Source organism: Microtus pennsylvanicus, chromosome 1 (genome assembly GCF_037038515.1).
Source record: "Microtus pennsylvanicus isolate mMicPen1 chromosome 1, mMicPen1.hap1, whole genome shotgun sequence".
Classification (NCBI taxonomy): Eukaryota; Metazoa; Chordata; class Mammalia; order Rodentia; family Cricetidae; genus Microtus; species Microtus pennsylvanicus.
In genome coordinates, this window is record NC_134579.1 from 210,390,091 (window position 1) to 210,417,432 (window position 27,342).

The following is a 27,342-nucleotide window of genomic DNA, read 5'->3' on the forward strand; positions in this document are numbered from 1 at the left end:
TTTACACTCTGTAACAACCCTGGTTCTCCTCCCCCCTCATTTACTCGTTACTACACCACACTCCACATCTAGCGTTGTCTATTTAGCCTTGTAAAATATTTACACTTGGTCCAGCAAACAACCACTGCAATTGACATAAACTAAAATAGTTTTTATGAGCTGCTAAAGAATGATTTTTGGAAAACACTGTGTCCAAATCTAACATATTCCTCCAGTCTGACCTCTGGAAAGCTTTGGTTTCAAAAGCTTTCTCTCAACACAAATCAGTTCACCCTAGCACAAATGAACCATGGCTTGGGTTAAGAAGTCCAAGTATCAGAGACAGTCAAGAGGTGATTATGATAATAATGTTCAAAAACATTATACTGCCCAAACAATAGGTATCTTTTTACAAAAGGGGAAAGTACTACATATTTCTGCTTTGGGATTAGACTGTTTACATTATTATTGACTTTATGTTTATTAAATACATCTATTTGGTTTTGTTTCCCATTACTTAGAAATGAACTCATATCAAGAGGGTTAATTGCACACATTAACCTCTGAAACACGATGAAAGGTGTCGTGTAGATTTATGAAGACATGAGATAAACCTTAGCGGTCGCTGTTTTTACACCAATATGTTAGTTAAAAGTCTCCTGAATGCTGTCTGGAGCTAACACTCCACGTTTGAGGACACCCAAATGCATTATAAGAAAAACACTCCGTGGGGAATACTATGAGTTTTCATACCTACTTAAGGTGTCTTTAAAAGTTATATAAACATCACCTTGGGGATTGGAGTAGTGAATCTTAAGCAATTATTGAGTGCCTGCTGTGTACAGGGCACAGCAGCCTTTACGGCTTAAACTTCTCTTAGTGTTTCCTAATTTTTCAGTTGGATGAAGTTGTGGGAATTACGCCGATGGCCTGAAATCAAGTTGGAGAGGCCAAGGTTGTGAAAAATTACATAACTCCTGGGAGAGACGATGCTTTTGCTCGGCCGGCCTGGCTAAACGTTTCCCTTCCCCGCCGGCTCCATACTACCTCGGGAGGCCCAACAAGACAACTTTGCTTCCCAGCCCCTTCTCCCTCTTTTGTCTGCTCGTCAGACTCGTTTTCCACCTTCGTAGCGCTCCCTTTAGACGTGAAAACAAACACAGGAACGCGGGTTGGCAAGGAGACCGGAGGCACGAGGGGAAAGAGCAGCTTCGGGCCGCCAGCGAGCGCCGGCAGCCTGGGCCCCCGCTCCCCCGGGCCGTGTCTAGCGAGCCAGGCCGAGCGGGCGAGCGCGGGGCGGCGGGCGGGCGGGCGAGCGCCGGGGGCCGAGTCCAGTCCGCGTTTTGCGAGTGCGCTGCAGCCCTCGGAGAGAAGCGGAAAATAGTTGCTCTGGCTCGCCCGGCTCCCTCACGCCGTGCTGGGCCCGAGAGGCTCAGGCAAGTCGTGCATCCCCCCCCCCCCCCCATATCCGGGTTAGAGAGGAAAAAGAGAGCGAGAGTGAGGGAGTGAGAGAGAGAGAGAGAGAAAAGTTTCATTGCAAGCGGAACTAAAAAACTTTCCGGTGGCCCAGGCCGGAGCGGGCGCGGGCCCCCGAGCGCAAAGGCGCGCCCCCGGCGGGCGGCCCGGGGCTGCGGGGGGTGGGGGTGGGGAGGGGAGGGAGGGCGCCGCGCTTCCCCGCGGGCCGCGTGGATGCGCGCAGGAGGGGCGGCCGACTGCGAGTGGGGACTTTGTCTCCCCCCCACCCCGCCCGGCCGCGCCACGCCGCGGCGATCATGGCCGCGCGGGCAGCAGCGGCGGCGGCGCGGGCGCGGGCGGGCAGCGGCGAGCGGCGGGCGCCCTCGGGGCCGCGGCCGGCGCCCGGGGCCCGGGACCTGGAGGCGGGCGCGCGCGGCGCGGTGGCGGCGGCTTCGGGCCCCATAGTGGGGGGCGGCGACGGCGGCCTGAATAATGTGCACCACCACCCCCTGCACCCCCGTCACGACCTGAACATGGCCCATAGCGCGAGCGCCGCGGCCGCCGCTAGCTCCAACAGCGCGCAGAGCGGCGGCTCCGAGGCGCCTCTCAAGGAGGGTGGAAGCGCCACCGCGCTGTCCTCCTCCTCCGCCGCCGCCGTCGCGGCCTCTTCCTCCTCCTCCTCCTCGGCGGGCCCCGGCTCGGCCATGGAGACCGGGCTGCTCCCCAACCACAAACTGAAAGCCGTTGGCGAGGCCCCCGCTGCACCGCCCCATCAGCCGCACCACCACCACCATGCCCACCACCACCATCACCACCATGCCCACCACCTCCACCACCACCACCACCATCACCACCACGCACTACAGCAGCAGCTAAACCAGTTCCAGCAGCAGCCGCAGCCACAGCAGCAGCAGCCGCCACAGCCGCCGCCGCCGCAGCATCATCCCACTGCCAACAACAGCCTGGGCGGCGCGGGCGGCGGCGCGCCCCAGCCCGGCCCGGACATGGAGCACCCGCAACATGGAGGCGCCAAGGACAGTGCTGCGGGCAGTCAGGCCGACCCGCAGGGCCAGCCTCTGCTGAGCAAGCCGGGCGACGAGGACGACGCGCCGCCCAAGATGGGGGAGCCGGCGGGCAGCCGCTATGAGCACCCGGGCCTGGGCGCGCAGCAGCCACCCGCGCCGGTCGCCCTGCCCGGGGGCGGCGGTGGCGGCCCGGCGGCCGTCTCGGAGTTTAATAATTACTATGGCAGCGCTGCCCCTGCTAGCGGCGGCCCCGGCGGCCGCGCTGGGCCTTGCTTTGATCAACATGGCGGACAACAAAGCCCCGGGATGGGGATGATGCACTCCGCCTCTGCCGCCGCCGGGGCCCCCAGCAGCATGGACCCCCTGCAGAACTCCCACGAAGGGTACCCCAACAGCCAGTACAACCATTATCCGGGCTACAGCCGGCCCGGCGCGGGCGGCGGCGGCGGCGGCGGAGGAGGAGGAGGCAGCGGAGGAGGTGGAGGAGGAGGAGGAGCAGGAGGAGCAGGAGGAGCAGGAGGAGCAGCGGCAGCGGCAGCAGGAGCCGGAGCTGTGGCGGCGGCGGCCGCGGCGGCGGCGGCGGCGGCAGCAGCAGGAGGCGGCGGCGGCGGCTATGGGGGCTCGTCCTCGGGGTACGGGGTGCTGAGCTCCCCGCGGCAGCAGGGCGGCGGCATGATGATGGGCCCCGGGGGCGGCGGGGCCGCGAGCCTTAGCAAGGCGGCCGCCGGCGCGGCGGCAGCGGCGGGGGGCTTCCAGCGCTTCGCCGGCCAGAACCAGCACCCGTCGGGGGCCACGCCGACCCTCAACCAGCTGCTCACCTCGCCCAGCCCCATGATGCGGAGCTACGGCGGCAGCTACCCCGACTACAGCAGCCCCAGCGCGCCGCCGCCGCCGCCGTCGCAGCCCCAGTCCCAGGCGGCGGCGGCGGCGGCGGGGGCGGCGGCGGGTGGCCAGCAGGCGGCCGCGGGCATGGGCTTGGGCAAGGACCTGGGCGCCCAGTACGCCGCTGCCAGCCCGGCCTGGGCGGCCGCGCAACAAAGAAGTCACCCGGCGATGAGCCCCGGCACCCCCGGACCGACCATGAGCAGATCCCAGGTAACCCCCGCGCCGGCCGGGCCTGCTTCCGCCCGGGCCTCGCGAGCGAGCGAGCCCTGACTTTCTTTCTCCGCCGGGTACTTTTCCCCGCGGCTGGCGGGGGTGGCGGGGGCGCGGCGCCACCCGGCCGAGTCCGGAGCTGGCGGGGTCGGGGAACCGGGCCGGCCCGCGCCCTCCCCCGCTGCCGCTTGCGAGCCTGTGCCCGCGCCAGGCCCGGGACGGGACCGCGGTCCCCCCTGAGGCCGCGCCCGCCGGGAGGGCTCTCGGGGCGCCGGGATCCGCGGCCCGGCCTGGCTCCGCCGGCGCCCACGGTGTGCCCCGAGTGGGCGCGGAGAGAGAGCAACTTTCTCTCTCCTCCAGGCCCGGGTCGGGTTCCCATTCCCCTGCGAGGTAGAGGCAGGGATAATCGAGGTTAGCTTTGTGACAGCCGTGGCTGTTGGAGTTTGGATGTTTACCAGCAGGAATAAGACCCAGATTTACAACGACGAGGAGGCGAAATATTGTAAAATAACATCGATTCGTTCCTAAGAATAGTCGGGGAGATCCATTATGGGGCTTAGGGCTGCCTGGAAGGAGTCACCTTCAACCGGGAGGCGATGTTGAAGGAATAGATTCCGGATCGATGGAATTTATTTTGGTCATGGGTTAGACTTTCCTTTTTTATTCGGCAACCCTAGTGAGGTAGTAGGCCAGTGAAAATGGATCTTTCTGGATCGCATTTATGTGGGTTTTCTTGATTTTGCTGTCGCCCGAGTCCTACAGCGATGTTAGGAAGTGTCTTGCGCTCTCGCTGTCTCTTGCTAGTAGGCTGAGCCTAAAGACTGACTTGATCTCCTTTGCAAGGTTTGGAATTTGAATTGTGGAGGTAAACTGGCTGTAATAGTCTCCAGACAGCTGCCTCTGAGTTGACATCTAATCTGCCATCTGATTGGCTCCCCTCTCACCATTGGGCATTTAGCACTGCTGATGTAAATAGAAGTGCGGAGCGGTGCAGTCACAAAAATTCCTGCCACAAATAATAACTGAACTGTGTTCCAAGCAGATGGAAGGTTGAATACTATTTAGAGCTTAAATTGTTATGAATCAGAATTAGTAATAAGAGGATTGGATACAGAGAAACATGCTGTTGTCCGGTATTGGGCATTTATAAAACTCGGGTCTTTGATGGCAATCTTACAATATGAACATCACATTTATCGTGGACTTTAATTGCAGACTGAAGATAGGAGCGTTGAGAAATAATTAAAGCACAGGTCGTACCAGTTTGGCCTTTGTTGAGCTTTTATAAAAATCTGATTTTTAACAGATTTAACTGTGAATATATTTTAATTCTATCAACACACAGTTTAATACGTTAAGATTTCAGTATTTCCATTGCAGTAATATTTCTTGCTGATGTTTAATTATCTAAACTCAGAAGAAAGCTATATATTTGGTGATTCTTAATTAGCTTAACATCAGAATGAAGCCATGCCTTTTCTGTGATCAATTTTCTTGTAATTGTGAACATTTTAAGCTGGTCATGTGGAGGAGTGTAACTTAGAATTGGCATATTTTAAAATCCATGAAATGAAACTAATTTTTGTAGAGAACAATTGACTGGAAGAGACAATGAATATTTCTGCGAAATTCGAAAAGCCTGCTCCTCGGTTGGTTTGTAGCACATAGAAGTCCCCCCCCCCATGTTGTTTTCTTCCCCTTGGTTGTTTTGTTAGGCTAAGTAACGTGAGATTTATTTGAACTGCTTATGAATTAGAGCAAGCATATTATAGGCAAGTTGTAGTCGGTACTGTTTCTTCCAAATAATATTTCCTCTGCACGTCTTTCTGCTGTGAAGTTTTGTGATGGTTTTTAATCTGCTAGGAAGGAATAGTAATGGTTCTTTGTATTTAGCTAATTTGATTTAGGAAGATGTATTTTAATAATAGTTGTGTATCAGGATAGATTTGTTAGGTAAAGGCATTAATTTACAAGTAACTGAGTGACTCCTAGTTGGTACCTGATATCTGCTGTTTCCAAATCTACGTAGTCCGTGGAATTCTACTTCAATAAAACGTTTTCTCTGTTTTTGATGAAGAACTTGTGATTTCAGTTTTTGTTTTTGATCCACACAGTAAATGTGAAAGAGGAGCCTGGTAAAAATAAGCCCATATTATAATTAAAATTCTCATGTTTGTAAACTGTAAAGGGAGGAAGTCAGAGGCAGTTGTATGTTCGTGTTGCTTTTAGAGTATTATTTCTTAATGGTACCAATCATTGCAAGTATTTTTTTTGTTTGTTTGTTTTCTTTGAATGAGAGCATGTCCATTATGGCCTCAGTGTGGCCCTCGGGAATTGCTTTTTTTATCTCTGAGAAAAAAGGGACAGACTTACGACCTCAATTCACATAGTTCTCTTAGGTACCTTGCCGATAACAGAATGTTTCTTTTTACACTTTCATTTTTTTCCGTTTGTTTTGCTTTTGGAAGAGCAGTAGTATTTAGAGCAGTAGTATTTAGTATTTGCTATGATAACTGGGCTAGGTAGCCACTTGTCCATAAGATTAGATTATACCAGAATATAGGTCATAAAATGCAGTCATATTAAATAATTGAAAAATAAATCTTTTTTGGCTTTTAATACTTTTAGTTTCATTTTTGATTCTAGGCAGATGGCTTGGTGACAGTCTGTTTTGTTGTTGTCGCCAGGAATAAAACCTTCCTGTTAAGGGGAAGGTCTTCTCAAGATGGAAACAAACCGTTTTATGATTTAGTTTGTTCCCTTTCCTTTTTCTTTTGCAATATGTATTTAGATAGCAGTCTCAAAATGAGTCTTAGGGACTGCCCACATACATAAACTTTTAGGAAGTACACATTTGTCTTGAATTCTGTGCATGATATTTTATATTTAGTTTATACATTATAGTAAAATATAATAATAATAAAAAGTGCTATTTACCTTTAGAAAAAAGCAATTAGTTTAGTCTTACCAGGCAGGAAGCCCCAGAATCCTTCCTTATTTATTCCTCAGAATGACTGGAAGGACCATGTAAGGTCTCATAAGGGTCATCCCTTCCCTCTTCCGTGAGATCTGGGAGTTCAGATCTTATCAAGACATCTCGACGGCTTCAGTTTATATATTTGCCTAGAAATGATGGCTGTTATCTAGTTAGTGAATTTAGGAGCAGTTTTTCATACAGAAGGCCTGTTATTTAAGAAACAAACCCAAGACCCCATGATGACAACCCTCAAATAAAAAAAAAGTCTGTAGTTTTTTATTTTTATGTTTTATGAGATGAAAATATAGCTCAGTTTTGTTAGATGCCTTGACTTTTACATTACTTATTTTTGACTTTTTTTTATAATAGTAATCATTTTCAAGGCAGTTGGTATAAAATTATTCTTAATTTATAGTAAATCAGATTTATTCCTGGGTACATGTTTTTACCTTTACCCTGTAATTGGAAACCGCCTTCCTTCTTTTTTCCTTTTGGTTTTGTCTGTCTGTATTTAAGAGTACATTTTTTGTCCAGGCTCTGGCCATTGCATTTTTCTCAATATCGTGTTGTGTGAGAAGTGTGTCACGGGTATGGGCACAGTCCAGATCACGCTTGGGCACTTTCACTGATGGAGTTAGTGATGAATATCCCGTTTCTTCTTTGGAGATGAGGAGAATGACATCTTCACTCTGCTATGAGAACACCATTAATTCTACTTTGAGAGCTAATTTGAAAAATAGGGGACTAGCTGCAGGAAGACTTGCTAATCTTCCTGGACCCAGTTATCTAAAGGAAAACCTGCGTGGTAGGGTTGTTTAGTTTTTAGTTCTTTATCATTAATGGACCATATCCCTTTATAATTTGTGCTGATGTGTGTGTAAAGATGTCTTCTGATACAACAGGAGCATCGTTTCCCTAGGATACACACCAACTTCACATCACCCTCGGCAGATCCAGAAGGTGATCCCTTCCTTTATTTAACCCTGTCCTTTCCCAGGAGGGTTGACTTAAAATTTTCCCTGTCTGTGAAATTTCCCAGCTTGTTTTGGGAGCAGTGCAGATGCCCTTGTGCCACGAGGTTTTGGGAGCTGGCTGGCCTATTGCCGGGCCTTTTTTTTTTTTTTTTTTTTTTGCCATTGCTGTGTCCAGCTGTTGCTGCCCAGGTCCTGGAGCCCCGTGCTCCAAGCCGTATTCTCTGGCTCATTCCACTTTCATTTTTGGCTGTATGTAGCTTTGTAAATTTGAGGTTGATATTTATGTTTGATAAAATTGCTGTGTGTTACTTAAAACAACAGATTTATGGGAAGCTGAAAATGAATATTAATAAGAATCCCATTAATTTTTTTTGCAGTATTTACATTTTCAAAATGGATGTTATGAAATTTTTATGGCACCAAAGCAGTGCTATTTTTACTTAAGGGGCCATACCCACTTCTTAGGCAGTTTGGGAGCTGGGCTATTTGGGGCTGTGTGTGCCTTTTCAGAGGAGTGTTCTTTTCAGAGGAGGCTTTTGCTTTTGCAATTCTCTGGACAGGGAACGTCATGCTGCATGCTTGCTGTTTGTGCACGCTTGCTGTGTATGCATTCTTGGAGCTGTGTATGCATGCTTGCTTTGTATACAGGCTTGCTGCACATACAAGCTTATTGTGTATGCATGGTTACTGTGTATGTGCGAATGCTATGTATGCACAATTACTACGTATGCACTCTTGCTATGCATGCACGCTGGAAGCTGTGTACGCATGCTTGAGGGTGAGGAATTCCAGGACCCATTCCCTCGTTCCCTGTGGTGTGGGGGAGGAGCACTGGGCAGGGCTGTACATCCACCCAGAAGGTGTCTATGCATCTCAGATGTGGATGTTACACAGTGTAGCCAGGCCCAGTTTGGAGACTGTTTGCAGAAGACTCTTGACCCTTTTTGGTTTAATTAGGTGATTGAATGAATTCTGGTCTGAAATCTTGATGTGCTGTGGAGTTCAGCAACTATAAACAGATGCAGGTACCATTTAGTTACTACCTGAGTGTCTCTAGAACTGTACTCAGTTTACCCTGGGTTTACATATGACTAAATATACTATTCGATATATAATAATAGATATATACTTAGTGTAGTATCATACTGAGTGAATTTACTGAAGTGTAGTAGGTGTGTCCCCAGGAAGTTTTCTTCAAATGTATTTTACTTTTGAAGGTGTTTTTTTTTTGTTTGTTTGTTTGTATTTTTTTGTTTTGTCTTTTAAGACAGTTTTGTGTACCCCAGGCTAGCTTGGAACTTGGCGGATAGCAGAGGCTGACCTTAAAACTTCTGATGCTTTCACTTCTGTGCTGGGATTCCTGGTGTGGGCCATTACCACAGTTGGTTTTCTGCATTCTTGAGATTGAACCTAAGACTTTGTGTACGCTGGCCAAGGACTCTGCTCAGTGGGAATGCTTTTAAACAACTGCTCCTTAAAAGTGACTTAAATCTAAGTCGAGTCCAGTGGGTTGTTTCCAGACTTGGTTCCGCCTGGATCGATGCCAAGTGTGTTAGAAGGCTACTGTTTGACAGAGGAATTAATGCTGACTTTATTTTGTTTCTTACATAATGTTTACTTCCAGGACAGACTGCATCCATGGGAGACAATCATTTCCATTTTTAAAGTCAGGGAGATGGCAGCAGGGTCTGGAAGGATGTGTCAAGCAGGACTGTCCTTTGGGAGTGACTGTGTGAGGTGCAGCCTCTGCTGGTCAACCCTTGTAGGGTGCTTTTCTAGGTGTTCTAGGCCTTGAGGAAAGATGAACCCCGAGAGCCAGACAAGAAGTTATTCCATATTCAACCATTCTGGAAGGGAAGCCATATTTGATAAAATCTAGAAAATCCTGGATAGATGTCAGTACCATACTTTTTCTTTTTTGGAATAGATTGCCAAAAAAGTGTTTAGATATGTGTCTTTATGTATTGATGAAACATCCATAGCATAGAGTTTACTGTTTAACCGCTTGTAGGCAGAATCAGGTGGCACTGGGCACATCTTATTCCTGTGCTGTCATCTCTGAAGACTTTTCACATCATAAACAGCCCAGAGGTGCTGCCTTTAGTTCTTTGTGTCAAACTTTGACCTTGCTGGCTGTGGCTGTGTGGTGTGATTACACCGCTTTTGTTTGTTTGTTTGTTTGTTTGTTTTTAAGGGACCATTGGTTCTGCCACTTTATAGTCCATTAGTAAAGCCTTCCTCTTGTTCCTTTGGGGTACCAATAATGTTTTCCTTTTAATTTAATTAATTTGTTAATTTCCGTTGTGACTTTTGGACTTCGTGGATTTGGTCTTTCTGGAAGTGTGTGATTGTGTCATTACTGGGCATGGCGTCATAATCGCCCTTGTCAGGATGAAAGAGCAGGAGACCTTGAAACCTGGGACTCTGTATGATTGGATGTGGAAATAAACTGTCATGATCACGTCTCTTTTTGCTTTTTTTCTTGCTTTTGCATTTTTAGCTTCTTTTAAAGCACATTTGTTTTATATTTGTAGTGTTAGGGGAAATTATTTACACAGATTTTTTTCTGTTTTAAATGTTCGGGCAGCACTGCCCTCAACCCCAGACAGAGTGAATGTCAGACTAGGTGACAGATACTGTATTCTCTTTGCTCTCTGCCTCTTAGGTGCTGTAGCTCCTGCTGGTGTCTGTCTGTCTGTCTCTATGCCATGGGCTTGGACTTTTGTGTGTAGGCCAGAGGTTGGCATTAAATATCTTCCTTTTTAGAATTATCTTTTAGGATAGAGTCTCTCACTGAACTTGGAAGTTACTAAATCTAATAGACTGGCTGGCCCAGCGAGCCCAGGCCACCTCTTGCCTCTCTGCCTTCCCTTGTGCCTCAGCACCCAGCTTTCCTTCTTCTCTTCTCTTCTCTTCTCTTCTCTTCTCTTCTCTTCTCTTCTCTTCTCTTCTCTTCTCTCCTTTTTTTTTTTATCTCTGGAGAGGGTCTTATGTGCTCTGAATGACTTAAACTTCTCCCAAGGGCTGGGGTTACAGGCATGCGTTAATATGTGTATGGAATGCCGAGCTTCCTACCTGATAGGCGAGCATTTTACCAACTGAGTTCCCTCCCCAGGCTGCTTTTTTGGCTTTTTTGTTGTTGATGAACATTGAACTCAGGTCCTCATGATTGCAGGGCAGACTGGGCAGACCGCAGCTCCCCTGCTGTTAGTGTTGAGTCCTCTGTAAATACAGAAGTTCATGAAAAAAGTACTAATAGATATAAAAAAATGCTAAATTTAAAAATTAGAGCAATTGATCTAAAATGTAAAGGCTGCTCCAGAAGAGAAGCTCGCTAGATCCTTTCTTTATTTTTTCTTTTCATTTTTATTAAAGCGTTTTATCGTACAATATGTTTTGATCATGTTTGTTAGATTTTTAATGTGAACAGAGTGGGGGGAGGGAGAGAGGGTGGACATTAGGATTATTTTTTAATACGGTTGATGTTATGCAGTCAGCTCTTCAATTATGAGCAGAAGGTACCAGATCCTAGAGAGGAAATGGACTTATCTGAGCTCCTGTGCTGAGAAGAAGCAACAATTATTTTCTATGTGAACATTTAGCGTTCATGGATGGTGTGTGGTATGTGGCTGCCCCACACAGCCGGCTGCAGGTGATTGGTTACTGAGTGCCCCTTTTAGTCAGTGCTGTGTAGTTGTAGGCAGTTCGTGGGGCTGCGGCCCCTGCTGCTCCCTGTCAGCTGATCCCAGTGCTGCCAGGGCTTGCCCTGCCATACCTGCATGGCGAGTGCTTGGCACATTTCTGCAGTGGCCTGGTATGGGGAAGGGGTGGATTTTGGAACTACTGATAATTGCAGGTGGATGCGGTACAGCTGATGTTATTTAGTGACCCCCGTTTCTTCCAGTCAACTACTTGCTTTGTGCCTGTGCAGAACGATGCTCTGTTAGAGACAGTGATAACCAAAACCGGAAAATCGAATCATTATATAGAACGGTCCTTTTTCTTTTTCTCAGTCTTCTGCATCACATAGACTCTTGGAAAAAGAGAGGCAGTCAGCCGGGCCTGGGGAATCTCCTTCGCTTGTGGGTATTTCTGAGAACTGTTGAGATAATGGATGCTGGCTGAGCCAGTACAGCCACTGCTCCAGGTCCTGGAGTGAAACCAGGCAGGACCATGAGTGAGGTGGCTCCAGGATTCTCAGCAGCAGCTCCCGTTGTCTTCTCTATGGCATCTCAGAAGTTCAACCACTCACTCCTCAGAGCCCAGGCAGGACATGACTGGGAATCCCAGGATTGATCTAGGAGTTGACGTCTAGGTTTTGAAATGTTACCCACCAAATTAAGAATCCATTGTTGTGTCTTTCAGTTTCTTTTTGCGGTTCATTTGTAATTTTAAATAATAAATTTACTTTGCCCAGTGAGGTATGGGTGACCTTGGAAATGCAAGTGGAAAATCTTGCCGAGCGAGTAGTTTTCTGAGGAAGTAGGCACAGCTCCCCAGGACTGGGGCATTCATTGTGTTCAGTCCTGAGATAGTTAGGGTTCCTGAGAGGATGACGTCGCGAGGCGCCTCTCCTAGTGGAGAGAGATTGTGGCTGGGAGTCCAGCAGGCCCTGGCTTATCGTTGGGCCTGGGCACTCATTCTCTCTGGCCTCCGTGGGGATTTTATTTTCCATTTGGAATGTTCAGACTGGTTGCTGAAGGCTTTCACTGAAGTCCTTCTGTTAACCCCGGACCCTTACTTTTGCCTGACTCTCTTCCTGGACCTGCTTCTGTCTCACTTCTCAGTATGGTCAAGGACAAGGCTGACCCTTCAGTCAGGTGATGTTTAGCCCTGTCCAGCTCCAGAGTTCTTCACTTCTTTGTAGGCTCCAAGTGGTGGTCCACCACTGTCTCTACTCTAAGCTCTCAGGCTTGAGGGGAAGCTGAGAGCTGTGCTGCTGCTCAGACTGCGTTGCACGGGTGTAGTGATGGATTTCAGGTCGTCTGGGAGGTCTCTGTGAGCACATGTCATTGCTGCTGGTAGTCCTCTGAAAAAGTTACTCTCTTTTTAGGATTATTAATTTTCAAAATTTCAGAAATTATAAGCGAGGCGTTTTGGCGTTTCTGGGTAATTTCGCTTCGGTTCTTTACTAGCTGAGTTAGCTTGCTTCCTTTTGTATTGTCTTCAACTTCACTGGAACTATTACGTAGATTTGTTTCCTAACAAAATTATGATTTGTTATGTATAGGGGTTAGGAGTGTTTTTAAATAATCAAAATATGCAATGTCAAATCTGAGACTGCTAATGGCTTTTCTCAGAATACTTCTTTATTTTTAAATTATGCATATTTGTTTGTTTGTAGTTGTGTGTGTTAGTGCAGACGCTGGAGGCCAGAATAAAGTATTGGATACCCTCGAGCTGGGGTTACAGGCAGTTGTGAGCTGCCTGTTGTGAGTGCCAGGACTTGAACTCAGGTCTCCCTGGGAGAGCAGTGTGCATTCTTAACCACTGAGCCATCTCTCCAGCACCAGTCCTTTTGTTTTTAATGCTGAGATTTAGAAAGCTGTCATAGACAAAATTAAATTCAGTTATGAACAAGTGCCGAACGCTGTTTGGTGTTTTCCATGCAAAGAGTAAATACAGCATAGGATGCATAATTCTCCCTGGTGAATGATCAGAAACTCCTGGGGGTTTGCTGAATGCAAATCACAGTGCATGGCTGTGATACTCCTCAGATCTTGTACAAAAGATCTTAGCTCTCTAACCATACCACCTTAGGGGAAGCTCACTGGGGGAGCCCTGAATGGGAGAGGGGAGGGGAACCAAGCAGAGAGATAAGTATTCCGTGTGAGGCTGCTACGGTGCAGTCTGGTACACTCTGTGCTACCCCGAAGCAGGAGTGGAAAGCGGTGCCCTGTTGAAAGGTGCTTGGTAGCTTGTCCTGATGTGTGTCGCTCACTTTCAGATCAGTGGAACCTGTACAGTCAGCGCTCACTCTTTTAGGGACTTGGAAGTCATTCTTGGGTGTGATGGTGTTGGCAAGAAAGGGAATCTAGTGTGGATTTTTGTCTTGAGTATCATTTGTGTGATGTGTTCTCCCGAAAGAAATGACTCTGCAGCTAGGCTATGCCCCAGCAGCTGGGAGGAGAGTTGCTAGGTGTCCAAGGCCAGCCTGAGCTACCTATTGAGTTGCAGGACAGCCTTAGTTACAAAGTAAGGCCCTGCCTCAAAAATAAACAGAAAAGGTCCAGAGTGTTCTTGCAGGAAGGGCCTAATATCAGGTCATGTAACTTTGCCTCACTGGGCAGTCTTGTGCCCGGCCTTCAGGAGGTGTTGCCGTAGCCAGAATGCAGCCTGCTCTGTGCTTGAAACTGTGGGGTGAGATGAGAGCCCCCAGCCACTCCGCTTGATTAAGGGGTCTGCTATGCACAGGGTAAAGGAATGGGAATAGTTTTGTTAGGGCTGTGCTTCACATAGGCCAGACTGAGAGTGTGGAGAAGCAAGAGGTCCTTCCCATTAACTGAATGGCCCAGGAGATGGAAGGAGAGACAAGGGCAAGAGCCAGAAGTGGTAAGCTACAAAAGGCTGTTTATTGTCTGTGTGACCTCAGGCAAGTGACTTTTGTCTCTGTGCTCTGTAGTTCCCTTCCAAGGAATGGGAAAGAATCCTGTGGGACTTCTTGTGTGGACTTGATTAGGTGCCTTTGGCAGTGAAAGGGACATTTTAATAGAGTGACAAGATAGTGTGTTTTCTCATCAATAAAGATTTTAAATGAGTTTGTTCTCTTTCTCTTGTAGTTAATTTAACAGTCTATCAGTTTTTTCCTTTCAGAACAAATAGGTTAATATTTGAAGCTTATTTCTAATCTAAATCGCCTCAGACTCTTTTCCTGATATTTCTTTCCCAAGTTAGCGAATAGGTGCGAAGTGTGGTCCATAGGTTTCAAGCCTGATGTTGGTGTAGAATACCAAGGCAGATAGGTATGCAGAGAATATTTGTAAATCGTTAAACTTTATGTTCTTTGCTTACCATAGACTGCTGCCCTCAGGTTACGGAGGAAATAAATATTGGCAGTTAGTTAAATGAAATAGTTTGTTGGGGTATTCTTATGTTCCTTATGCTGCTTACTTAGAAATAGAGATTGTGTAACTGACCTCATAACCATCTAACTTTTGAGCTGAGGGAAGACGCTGCTAGGTAGACAACTTCCACATTGGATCTCTTGGTCTCTGATTAATGTTCACTATCAATTAAGTAGGTTGAAATTATAGTCATGCAGGCTAGGAGTTTGCTGGCTGTGAAAACTTTCCCCTTGGTGCCAGGTCCCCAGCTTATTGGTTAATGTAGAAAATAGACAGAAGGGGAATTGCCCAGTGCAGGAGGAGACTTGTCCACCGCCCCGGGGCTTCTGTCCTTTCACCTGGTGGCCACAGCGTGTGGGAAGACTGGAATGATTGACTGTGAGCCCTTCAGACACAGTGTTGACGCTCATTCTGCAGGGGGTGTGTGTTGTCTTTGGAAGTTCCTGTGACTTCCCCTAGGCCTTAGGACTTCTGAAGGGGGGGGGAGAAGAAAGGAGCGCAGCAGAGGAGGAATGTTCCTAGGGTGGCTATGCTTGGACAGCTTACAGGAATATGCTTTTTTAGTCTGATATTTGCCCTTGTAAGTATTCGGTGTTTCATTGAAGAATGGTTGCAAAGATATTTGAGTCAACTGGCCGTCGGTGTGCTGACTTTTATCCTCTGTGTGGCTGGCAAGCCCACAGAAGGGTGTTTGGTGAAGAGGAAAACACACTCCGATGGCCGAGCCGGAGACGCTGAGAGCTGGAGTCGTTTCCAGTGTGCGATGATTTCTAGGGCCTCCCAGAGTTTCACGTGAAACACGCTAGGTAGTGTGCACAGCACCACGTGATCAAAATATTTTTCCCTGGCTGCTGCCAGAAGCTGACGATTGCTTCTCAACAATCTCACTTGTTGGGCATCCTGCCAAGATGTTTAAGAAAGGCCCCTTCCGTGAGCCTCCATTCCTAACCCCACACTGAAGTGCCGTGACCTTCACATATGTAGATTAGCCATGTGCTCTGTGAATTGAAACTGCTGCCTCAGGAGGAAAGCGGTTTTCTTTATTCCACTGGGAATTTGACAGCTATTCTTCCCTGACCTGGGTAAAGGGAATGCAAGGAAATTGGACCCACATGGAGCAGGGACAGATAACCCAGGGAGGCAGCATGTGCCGGCACGCCGGACTCGCCACCAGGTCCTGTGGTGTGGGCACTGGCCAAAGTGCTAACACACACAGATATGTGAGCAGTGTTCCTTAGAAAAGACCTTAACATTGTGGGCATTTTCAGTTAGTGTTCAACAACCTTTCCAAGGGAAGGCGTTTCTTCTCTGCCCCTTTCTTTCTTTCTTTCTTTCTTTCTTTCTTTCTTTCTTTCTTTTTTTCTTTCTTCTTTTCCTCCCTCCCCCTCTCATTTGTTTGTTTGTTTATTATTTACTTAGGAAACAATCTTACCTTGCACTCCGGGCTTGCCTACAACTCACAAACTTTCCATTGTTTCCTGAGTATTAGGATTACAGACATGTACCCTCCCTGTCTGGGCTTTGAGATAATTGTTGAATTATCATTTCTTTAGGTGTTTGAAAACAAAAAAAATATTTGTAAACAAAATACTTTCCTTCTGTGGACCATCACGGGTCTTACATTTCCCTCAGAAAAGCCTTTCAGAGATGCTCGGACATTGGAGAGATGTGCAGTGCCTGCCTGAAGTGGACTGGTATGGCATGACTCACTTGAGAGTTTTATATTGATTAATGTAATTAATGAGCCCTGGGCTTTTATTAGATAAAAGTAGTTTGAAAGGGCGTTTCTCTCTCTCCAGTGTGTGTACGCAGTTAGAGCTCTGCATGGGTGGCGGCCGAGGTACTTGATCAGGTTGGCCTGGTAGAGCATTCAGAAGGGAAAGTTCTCTTTGTGAGATTAATCGGTCTGAAGAGGCTCTTTAGTGGGTTCTTGGCAGGAGGGTGAGCTGGGCAGTCTGACATTTATAAGTGCTTTTGTGTGGCTTTCAGGCTGAACTCTTCCTGTGAGCATTCTGGTTTACGACATGGGTCAGAGCTTGGGCATAGGTACCTGCGGCTCCCAGCAGGTCTCTGAGGAGTGTGATGGGCAGGCCAGACTAAGGAGCAGGAAAAGCTGTTCCTTTGACCTGATGAGGGGAATAATTTTAAGAATTGGGAGAAGTGATTGTGGCAACATTCCCTTTCAGAGATGATAGTCCTGAAATCATAGTCCCCGGGTCATTGAGCTCATGGATTAGGGACAGAAGCACACCTCCAAAAGGAGATTGATGGAGGTGGGGGTGACAGCGGCTAGCGTCCCAGGAAAAAGGAGGCAATTCTGTGATGGCTGAAGTAGCTAGGCGGCTGTTTAATTAAGGTCAGAGTGGCTGTGTGCAGAATGGCCCTCCCGGGAGAAAAGGGTGCATAGAACGGAGGGAGAGTGGCCAGCCGGGCACAGAGAGAATGTCACAGTGGTAGTGAGTCAGCAGCCGAGTCTCGTGTGGTTTTCAAAAATGTGTCCTGCCGAGGACAGTTATGTCACAGTCAGGAGTGATTGATAAAACTCTGAAGAAATATGCTACTTTTTGTTCTTGACCTCTCAAAAATGTAGGTTTCCGGAAGGACTTAGGCGAGTCATACAAAATAGTGTTGTAATAAAAACCAGTAACATCAGAATGGCCGCAGTTCCTGGATGTGGCCATGTGTGCTCTGCACATGCGTACAACTGGGAGGCATCATAGTTACCGTGGTGTTGAGGACAAGCAAGTGGAGTGTGTTTTCTCCCAGCCTCCCAGGGAGGAAGACATTCAGAGGCCCCCTTCTTGTGGAGAGGCCTGGAAGCCCACCTCCCTGCTCTTCACAGAGGCAGAACATTGTTGATCTGTGTAAAACCACACTGCGCTAATTGAGCTTTTATTATGTGATTCCATTGTTGTGACTGAACAGAGTAAAGAATCTGTATCACAAGAGGGTGGCTGTTGGTTTATTCTGGGAGCGGCAACAGACTTTGATTTACACCCGCCTGGTCCTGGGAAGGCCACACCATGATCTGGGTCATTGCTCTGAGTTTCCAAGGCTGTGAAGAAGTCTTGGCGTTTAAAGACAAATGTAGATGTCTCCCTGTTTATTTCAATGGACGGTGGCTGAACTTCCCAAGCAGAAGGTGGGGAGGGGGTGATCCATATAGAGAAGTGGATGATGGACCGGACAGTATCCTGGGTCCTTCTGTTATGCATGAGGCCAGCACCTGTGGCCAGCACCTGGAATTCAGGGAAGGCAGAAGCTATCAAAGCCGATTGGATTGATAATATTGGAAGGGACTTCTCAGAAGATTGGTAAAAGTACGAATTTGGGTAGCTGGAAGAGTAGGAGAATTTTAAAGAAGCCAACAAAAGACGGTATGTTGTGTTGAGTGTGAGCAGAGCGGCGTGCTGAGAAGGTGGGAATGTTATCAGCCAGGCAGCAAAGCTTGGATGGTTTTAAGAAAGCTCGCTGTGCTGGGGAAAGACTGTTGGTTAAGGACTTGTCCTACAAATACAAGGAACTGGGTTTGATCCCCAGAAGCTGTGTAGAAATAAGTGTCTGTCATGGCGTGCTTCTAGTTCCAGCACCCGGGAGGCAGAGCTTTCCTGTGATTCCATGGCCTGACACTCTAGCTCAAGTGATGGGTGCCAGCCGACGGGACGCCCTGTAAAGAGGGTGGATGGTATTTCTGAAGATGACCCGCAAGGCTGTCCTCAAGTCCCACATGGGTGCACACACATGTGTTCACACAGTTTAAAAAAGAGAAGAGAACCAGGGTATCAGTAAGAGTGAGAAACCTTCCCGCTTCCTTGGAAAGGTTCTTTTGTGAGATGCAGTCATGATTATCTGTCTTTGCTGTGGTCACAGGGCCCCTTCAGGGCCAGATTTAGTGAGATTTGAAAGCACCCAGCTGACAGAAAACACTTTCTTGCTTTGCTGCAATGCTTCGAGGCTTCTTGGGCCTCAGGATGCTGGGTCGGATGTGGGGAGCCTGTCGCGTCCTGTGAGCAAGGTACAGGACCGAAGACGGTTTCCCTTTATGCCCTGAGTAGTTCCTATGCCTTAAGCTCTCAGCACAACCAAATTTCAGCTTTGAATGAAGAGCAGTTTGTCCTCAAGCTCTCATCCAGCAGAGGTGAAAGCTGGGAGGAGGAGGAGGAGTTGTAGGATTTCCCATCTGGCCCCGTGGGCAGAAGATGGGTTCTGTAGCTTCCTACGGTGTTCTTGTTTGTGTATTATTGTGTATGCTTTGTTCCGGACTGTGGTTTGGGAATGCTGGGTTCCAGGTGTATTCTGGATAATACAACGAAGATGCCCAAGTTTGTGGCAAGAAAATAGGAACGAGCAGGAGATGCGCTCCCACCTGGGCATGCATCTGTGTTCTTTAAAACTGGAGACTCTAGTCACAAGATGATGGCATATGGCATGCCTTTAATCTCAGCGTCTGGGAGGCAGAGGGTGACACAGCTTGCGAGTTCAAGGCCACCCTGGTCTACGTAGAACAGCCAAGGCTACACAGTGAGATCTTGTCCCTAAACTAAAACTAACCAAACCAAGCAAATAAATAGAAAGAACAGAGGTCTGGAGCCTGTTCCTGGAAGGCATGGCTGACTTGGGAAGCTTCAGATCTGGGGGTGAAAGGAGGTCAGAATAGGAAGGGTCCCACAGCTCGGGAGTGGAAGCTTCTGGAAGAAAGACAGGCATGGTGTGAGGAGCAGTGTGGAGTCCCTGAGAGTGGAGAGGCCGCTGTTGCTGTTGGTGTCTAGGTGAATGAGCCACTGTGGGTGGTGAGTAGGGAGGAGGAAGAGGCTCGGAGATGCTAGAAAAGCAAGAAAGGAAGAGAGAACATGGGCCGACCCTCCATGCTCTCTGCCTTGGGTGGCCCTTTCTTAGTGACTGGAATTGTCTTGGCAGGGATGGGGGCCCCGTTTCTGTGTATCCCCAGAAGCTGCTGGTGTGGGTGCCTTTGCTTGTGACCTGAGTTCATATTTAATCCTGGCAGCAGTCCTAGGAGGCAGGTTTTGTTTGCTGTTCCCACTTTATAGATTTCAGCAAATATAAGTCACGGGGGAATGTTTGCACAAAGATTATTTACAAACATTTCTGAAAAATTTCTATACTCTATTGAGCTACCAGCTTTTCGTGTGCTCTTTCTCTCCGCCAGCTGGGGTGTCCCCTTGGAGTAGACAGTGGGGACTACCTTGATTGTCTAGAGACACTCCTTAAGGCAGGGTCATTGTTGGTGGCAGTGATTTGGGGTCAAGGCCTTGGTCAGCAGGAGTAAGATGTCATTGTATATTTTGTCATCACCTGTGAAATCATTTGTGTTTGCAAATGCAACGTAGGCTTCTGTCTGCATAGGTGATTCATGGATGCTAAGTCGATAAAACGGGAATGTTTCTCCTGTGTATCTGTAATGAGGCCACTTTACTGCACACATGTGCTCCTTGCTTTGAGTACAGGTTCCTTCACACTCCCTGTAGCCCCAAAGAGAAACAGTTGTTTGCTATTGCTCTCAAAAGTAATTACTAATCAATGACATACGGTAATTGGCAGAGTAGCAAGTAGGTGTTGCCCTGGCCAGAGCTGAAGGATTCTACTTGTGTGTTTTGATGTTGGGCCTGTATTGTATGCACTCTGTTTCAGAGTGAGTACACACCCAGCTGAGGAAGTGGGTGGCAGGTGTGGAATCAGGGATGTGTGCTTTCCTCCCCTCCAGAGCCGGTGGAGCTCCAAGCACTGAATTTAGCGTTTGGAAGCTGTTGGCATATGAGGGCTTTTTGCCTGCTTGCTTGTCAGCATTTGATGTCCTGTGGACACTGGGAAAGCTGGAGAAAGAGCTCCCCTTTCCACCAGAGGACATCGTTTGGCTATAGACAAAATAGTCATCTAGGAAGCCAGAATAGGGAGATTCTCAGCCAGCAGGTAAAGAGGTCATGGAGATATTGCCCTGAGAGAGGCCCTGCCTCCTGAGACCCTCGCCCTGCACATGCCAGTCCTGGGCCTGGGCCTGCCAGCTAGGAAGCAAGTTGAACCAGTGTTCTTCCTTCCTTTTGAGACCACACATTGCCATCCCTTTGCAGAAAGAAAACTCATAGATCCCAACAGAAAGGTAAGAGAATCTCTGTGCTTGAGGACAGTTGGGACTATATATAGAGAGATCCTGTACCAGAAAAGGGTGGTGGTGGGGGACTCAGGATAAGATGCCAATGTGACTAAGGAATTTGGAGTGCACTCGAGCACTGTGGTAGACGGTCACTAGCTCTGTGTGACTGTGAACCAGAAACTCAGTTCTCTGCATGGGTGTGCGTGACTGCAGTGCAGGTCTGGGCCGTTAGAGTTCTGTGACAGAGTACTCTAGCATTTTTGGTGCATCTTGCATTAGGTCAGGGAATTAACATTTGAGTGCTGTACACGGCTTCTAGGTTAGAAGATCCGTTCCTTTTATTTGATTGATCATCAATAAGATAGGATGTTGAATGATTTTTGAAACTCCTCACTCTAATTTTTTTTTTCCTCTTTGAGATGGGGTCTCAGTGAGTAGCTTTGGCAGAACTCTCTGTGTAAACTATGCTGGCTTTGAAATTGTGGGTGTCCTCCCGCCTCTTCTTCCTGAGTGCTGGAATAACAGCCATGTACACTGTGCCTGGCATGAAGCTGTTTTTGATATAGTCAGCGTTATACATGCATTTATCTCAAATTTAAAAGTAATTGAGTAAGAACAGTATTATTCCAAGAAAATTCTTTCTTCTGGAAGCCCGTGGTGTTTACTGTGAAAGGTGATAAGAATGGGTGTGCACTGAACTCACTTTTGTTTGTTTTGTTTCTTTTATGCAGGGTCTCATTGTGTAGCCCTGGCTGTCCTGGCACTCACTCTGTAGACCAGGCTGGCCTCGAACTCAGAGTTCTGCCTGCCTCTTCCTCCCGAGTGCTGAGATTAAAGGTGTGAATGTGCCACTATGCCCAATGTGAACTCACTTTTCTTTCCTTAACCTTCCTCTGTCTGTCTGTCTGTCTGTCTGTCTGTCTGTCTTGAGACCAGTTCTCCAGCTTTGACCAGGCTGGTCTTGGCATGCTGAGCTGGAACCCCCTGCTTGCAGACTGTTCCTCCTCCCTGGGCTCTGCTTCTCTCACAGGAGAGAAAGTGTCTCTGTGGTTTGAAGCCCAGCATCTGGAAGGCTTTGGTTGATTTTGCTTGCTAGCCTCTGAAAGTCTCCGTGAGGCTCCTTAGTACTTTCTTCCTGCAGCACCACAAGGACAGACATCCCTGCTATCTGCGTCACAGTTTGAACTTTAACCCCTGGCCGAGTGGTTGGGAACAAAAATTGGAATTTGGTTAAGATTGACTGAAATGCTTTGGCTCCTCCCATCCAATGATGCTTGAGACGAAGTGTCAGGAGGGTGGAGCCTGTGTGTATCAGTGTGCTGTGTGGGTTTAGCTGGCGCTGCTGGGATGGTCAAGGTGTGAGCAGAACAGAGGATGCGTGAGCCGTGCCTCACAGCCTGTCTGCTGCAGGACCTCAGTCTGTGTGGAAGAAATCAGAGCCCTTCTGAGAGGTTAGAATTCAGTGTTGCTGAGCTGGATAACTAGACTTACTGCGGGCTGCAGATGGGACACAAGAAACTTCCCGTTTGCAAACAACTTAACTTTGTACCGTCATTAGAGGAAGCAAAGATCCATCCTTTAGTGTCTGAAAGCTTGGCTGTGTAAGGGATGGCTGTTGTTTGTGCCCGAACTCTCCTCTGTGTGGATGCTGTACTTGGAATGACCCCCCTTTTGTTGGGACTTAGCTTAGTCCTTTGAATAATATTGCTTGAACTCAAAAAATGATCAAATATTTAAGTCCCGAACGTGTTCTTATAGTTGCTCTTATCATGTAGCCCAGATTAGCCTAGAGCTTGCATGGCCCAAGTGACTTTGAACTTTTGTTCTGCTTGTTGCGACCTCCCTGTAAATGTCCAATTCAAGCCATGGATCTTTAAAAGAAAATAAAAACTTTTTAAAAAATTAATCTTTTTATTTCACGTGTATGGGTGTTTTGCCTACATATGTACCACATGTGTGCCTGGTGTCTGTGGAGGCCAAAAGATGGCATTGGATCCCCAAGAACTGGAGTTACAGTTGTGAGCCACCATGTGGATGCTGGGAATTGAACCCCAGTCCTCTGCAAGAGTGGCCAATGCTCTTAACTGCTGAACCATTTTGTTAGCTCCAACTAAAACAAAACCCCCAACTTTTAAACATAGCAAATGTTAATTTGAGAATTCCTCAGGGTTTGATCGGGGATACTTTATATTTTTAGAGTTCTTCACTTTTCATTTTGAAGCTTCTATCTAGGTTCAGAGGCTAGAATTTCTTAACATACAGCAAATAGAAGTTTATAGATCTAGCTCACTGGACTTTTTCATCTGAAGCCTAGATGTAGGATGGCTGAAATAGCTGTTCCCTGAGGAATGAGGGGAGAGGCGTTTTAGAAAGGAAACATGGATTGGCCTTGTTTTTCCATGGCTAAAAATAAGTGATAGCTTATTTTTTATATTTCTAAGCATTTGTAGCATCTCATAAACACAGGAATGCATGAATACATATGAACATAGGTGCTTTTGAGTGTGCATTTGTGTATATGAGCATCCACAGCCTTAGCCACCATTCTTGGTGCCGCTTTGTCTAAGTACAAGGGTGGAAGACAGCACACGCCAGCCAGCCCGCCACGTCAAACCAAAGTACTTCTGCCTTTTGCATCTTTTTATACAAGTTTATTTTTCTGTTGTTTTTTGAGACAGAGTTTCTTTGTGTAACAGCTCTGACTGTCTTAGCATTAGCTCTGTAGACCGGGCTGACCTCAAATCATAGAGATCCGTTCACCTCTGCCTCCGGAGTGCTGGGATTAAAGGTGTGCACTGCTACTGCCCAGCTTTTCAATGAAGAAGCCAGTTGTTTTGGGGTGGGATGTGGCCTCGTTCTGTGACTGTATAGCAGGAAAGTGTGTGTGTGTGTGTAGACAGAGCTGACGCTAGTTAAAGGACTCGGACACTGCACACCAAGGGTAGAGTGCAGTGTTGAACCCATCCAGAAGTCACAGATATGGGAGTCCCCCGCTGCCCCAGAAGATTCCTAAAGAACACCCCTCAATTTTAACTGATTGGCATTCGGCACATCATAAAAAGCTTTGTGGATCATGAAAGGACTGTAGCACATTCTACAGGCAGTAGGAACCGCTGAGAAGTTTTATTACCAAGAGAGAATTGGTTTGGCTGGAAAAAAACAGCAGCAGAAAAATAACATCAGCAGCAAAAAATTAGAACAAACACAAAGTCTCATTTTATGTCTTTTTTTTCTTTCTTTTTTTATTTTTACTTTTTATTTTATTTTATTTTTTTTATTTTTGGGTGTTAGTGGTGTGATGCCCTGGTGTTTATGGGTGTGAAGGGCAGAGTGTTTTGCTCAACCTTAATTTTTTTGAAACAGGGTTGCTTGCTAAACTTGGAGCGTGCCCATCTTCTGGTCCCCAAGGCCCCTGGGGCCCCCTGATCCCACTCCTCAGCACTGCAATTACTGGCTTCTTCTTTTAAATGGTGCTGGGGTCTGAGCTCACTGCACCCAGTCTAGTCTCCCAGCTGCGCCTTTCTCACTTTGTGTTTGTGGTCTTAATGTCCATATCTCTTGGCTCTCCTGAAACGATGCTGTTTAAGTGATGGGTGGTACTGCCAGTGGCCAGTGCTGCTGCGGCATCTCCCAGAGGCTTGATGCCTTCCTTGGCAGTGCTTCCCCCACGGGGCTCACCCTGCCTGTCCATAGTGACTTGATGACTGTAGTGGTTTGCTCCTGCTGCTGAGGCCAAGGCACCCTTCCTCCGCTTACCCTAACAAGGCCCTGTCTCGTGTGCCAGGTGCTGGCTTGGCTTACGGATTTTGCATCTTCCAGCCACTGTGGTAGAGTCACTGTTCTTGCTTGTGCCTTGGGAACCTTAGGCTCAGCGTGAAACACAACAGATGGAAGGCTGTTAGTTCTAGCGCCCAGCTTGGGTGACTTCTGCCCTGCAGAGTGGGGTGATCATGTGACCTTGATTTGGGGGCGGTGTTGTGTAGAAGTGTTCTACTGACTAGCCCACTTCAGGAGCGGTTCTCCAGGGGTTGTGTGGCTACCCGCAGGATGTGTTCTCCCTGTTCTTAGGAGCAGCCAACCAGGATCCTCTACCTCTCCATCCAGAAGCCACTTTGCCCTTTTTAAGCTTTCTTTTCCGTACCTGGGCAAAAAATAGAGGCAAGGGGAGTTACATGCATCAACTTTGAACCCTTAGGATTTGATTTTGCGTGTCCCAGCCTCTCTGTCTCCAAACTCCCCAAACAGCTCCATGCTGGATCCTGAGTCGTAAACATAGGTGAGCTCCTGCTTTCTTTTTCATGAAATGGGGATTAGTGAACTGCTGTGAGGGCCATGAGGGGTGCCGCCGAGGTCCTCAGTAAGCACACAGCTCTTTAAAGAAACTTAAAGTCTAAACCAGCAAAGGAAAGCGCTCTTGGTGGCCATGGTTGGGACCCTATCAATCAACAGAGGAATGGGTAGCCCTCTCCCCAGAGATACATCTAAGAAAGGGTTTCCCAGGGTCTCTTGGCTTTGTGTTTTCACCCCAAGTGGAACTATAGATTGCTTTGCTTCTAACTTACAGTTTCCAAGGTAGTGGTCTCATCTGGTCCTCACACTAACGGTGGGAGGGTTGGTGGGTGTTCTTGTCTTATCCATGGCAACGCTGGACCACAGTGCGTCATTCAGGACACTGCTTGGCCTCAGGCCAAATACAGTCACTCCTGGCTGCTGTGATTTCAGAGTCTGCTGACGACTCCGCAGGCATTTGGATCAAGGGTTAGGAGACTCAGCCTATATGGGGCCAGGAAGTGCATATTTTAGGGTTCCAGGCCAGATGATCTTTGCTGTGAATGCTCATCTTTGCCCGGTGGCTCCGGAGCAGACCCTAATTGGATAGGCTGTGTGCCAAGAAAAACCACATAGTCTGCAGTTTGGATGTTATGTAACCTTACGTGTCTGATCTTTTTGGGTTTATTTCCTAAGTCATACTTCTGCAGATCGTGTCCCAGATTTGGCTTTGGGACAGTAGCTTGCCTGGCGCTGGACAGAACATGCGTTACTTCAGGTCCTGTCTCCAGCTAGGCTGGAGGACTTGGTTATCTTGGTCTTCACTCAAGCACTTAGTTTATTTGGGGCTTGGAGTTTCCATCTTTTAGATGAAGAACCTGTCATGGGGAGGGAAGAAGCAGAACACATCCGGAAATTGATGAGCACAAAACTTTCCAACCAAAATGAGAATGCTTGATTCTTTTTTTTTCTTTTAAACTATCTGCCATCCGAGTGAGTATATATTTTTTTTTTATTCTTATTCAGGGACTCCATCAGTTCCCTTAAATTTCACTCCTAAAGTTTTACATTTTTGTCTTTTTTCTTTGAGTTACAAAATCACAGGATTTGAACATGTTTTTGTTATAAAAGGCTCAGGCATTGGCAAAAGCTTGCAAGTTGGCTATTTCCAGTCTCTTTGGCAGGGTTGGCTTTAGTGCAGCTAGCTCGCTGCCTTCTCATGCTAGGCCTTCATCCGTCAAATGTGTTTTCCAGAGCATGAAGTGTATTTTATTCTTGTTGACGTTGGTTACAAACATGTGATGTGAGCATATACAGTGATGTTAAAAGCAGCCGGGCACAGATCCCATTGTCAATGCTCCTCAGGCCTCTGCTCCTGCTCCCCTCCCTCTGATAAGCTGGGTGTGCTGCAGAGAGGAAGGCTCCCTCTTGTCTAAGCAGTCTCTGAATGGTGACAGCCGTGACATTGTTTCTCCTCTGGGTCATAGGGTCATTTTGGAATGCCATCCTCTGAGGCAGTTGACTAGAGGACTAGTCTCGGAGATCAGCCTAGGATCTTCAGGCGGGGACCCGTGTGAGTCCTTTTCTGATAGCTTCTGATGTGGTTCTGGGCTTCTTGAGTTGGTGGGTGGTGTCTAGAACGTTTTCTCTGGCCAAAACATTCTACGGGAATGCAGGCTGTCATGGCCTACTGTGTAACCAGTGAAGTTTTAACCCCATTGTGGCCCAAAGCACAGACAGAGACAGAGGCAGAGATCTCAAATTGAATTCAGTAATTGAAATTGAAAAGTCATTGAGAAAGAGGATGAGAACATTTTCTGTTTGGAAGGTACCGGCTATGTGTTCCCCACTCCCGAGTTACTTTTATCATTTCTGTTAAACCCAGAACTATGGGTGGGGAAAACCAGAGTGGGAGGACTGTGTGTTGATATCATGTGACACTTACCTGTTAAGCATACACACATAGACGTGCATGCACTCCTACTATGTAAACAAAGCTAACTGCTGGGATTACAGACGTGCGTGCGTGCGCGTGTGACTATGTTATGGGTCTTGAAATACTTCAGTTCCCTTTCCTTTTTAGGGGGCATGGTGCTAAATAACATAGGCGTATACTTTTGTAAATAATATCTCTTGAAGAAATCCTTTATTGTGGTCTTGATGATCTGTCACGTGTGGGCCTGGCCTCTCTTGACTTTGAGATAGAGAGCTAACGTCAGCTCTTGTACAGGCCAACAGCAGAGTCTCAGACTCGCACCTCGCTCCCTTCCGTTCTCCTCTGTCCGTGCATTTCAGATGTCTTTCAACTGTTAGAGAAGCGAACTGGCTCCCCAAAGCTAAAGACCTTTCTGTAATCTGCATGCTGTATATGGAAATAAAATAAAATTAATGGAAT

General features: G+C 47.5%; 1 protein-coding gene across 6 annotated transcripts in view; it reads left to right on the top strand.

The window, feature by feature from the left end:
* Positions 1–1,313: 1,313 nt before the first annotated feature.
* The window catches only part of Arid1b (AT-rich interaction domain 1B), a 356,893-nt gene continuing 330,864 nt past the window's right edge, over positions 1,314–27,342 (top strand). Inside the window, exon 1 of one of the 6 annotated variants that reach the window (XM_075950348.1) lies at positions 1,314–1,415. Coding sequence is in view for 3 of the 6 variants with exons in the window: in XM_075950318.1 (XP_075806433.1) it covers positions 1,968–3,554 (1,587 nt within the window). In the remaining 3 variants the exon portion in view is untranslated. Of the gene's footprint in view, positions 1,416–1,776; positions 3,555–27,342 lie in introns of those variants that run through there. The other 5 variants (XM_075950347.1, XM_075950338.1, XM_075950318.1 and 2 more) reach the window with 5 other exon arrangements.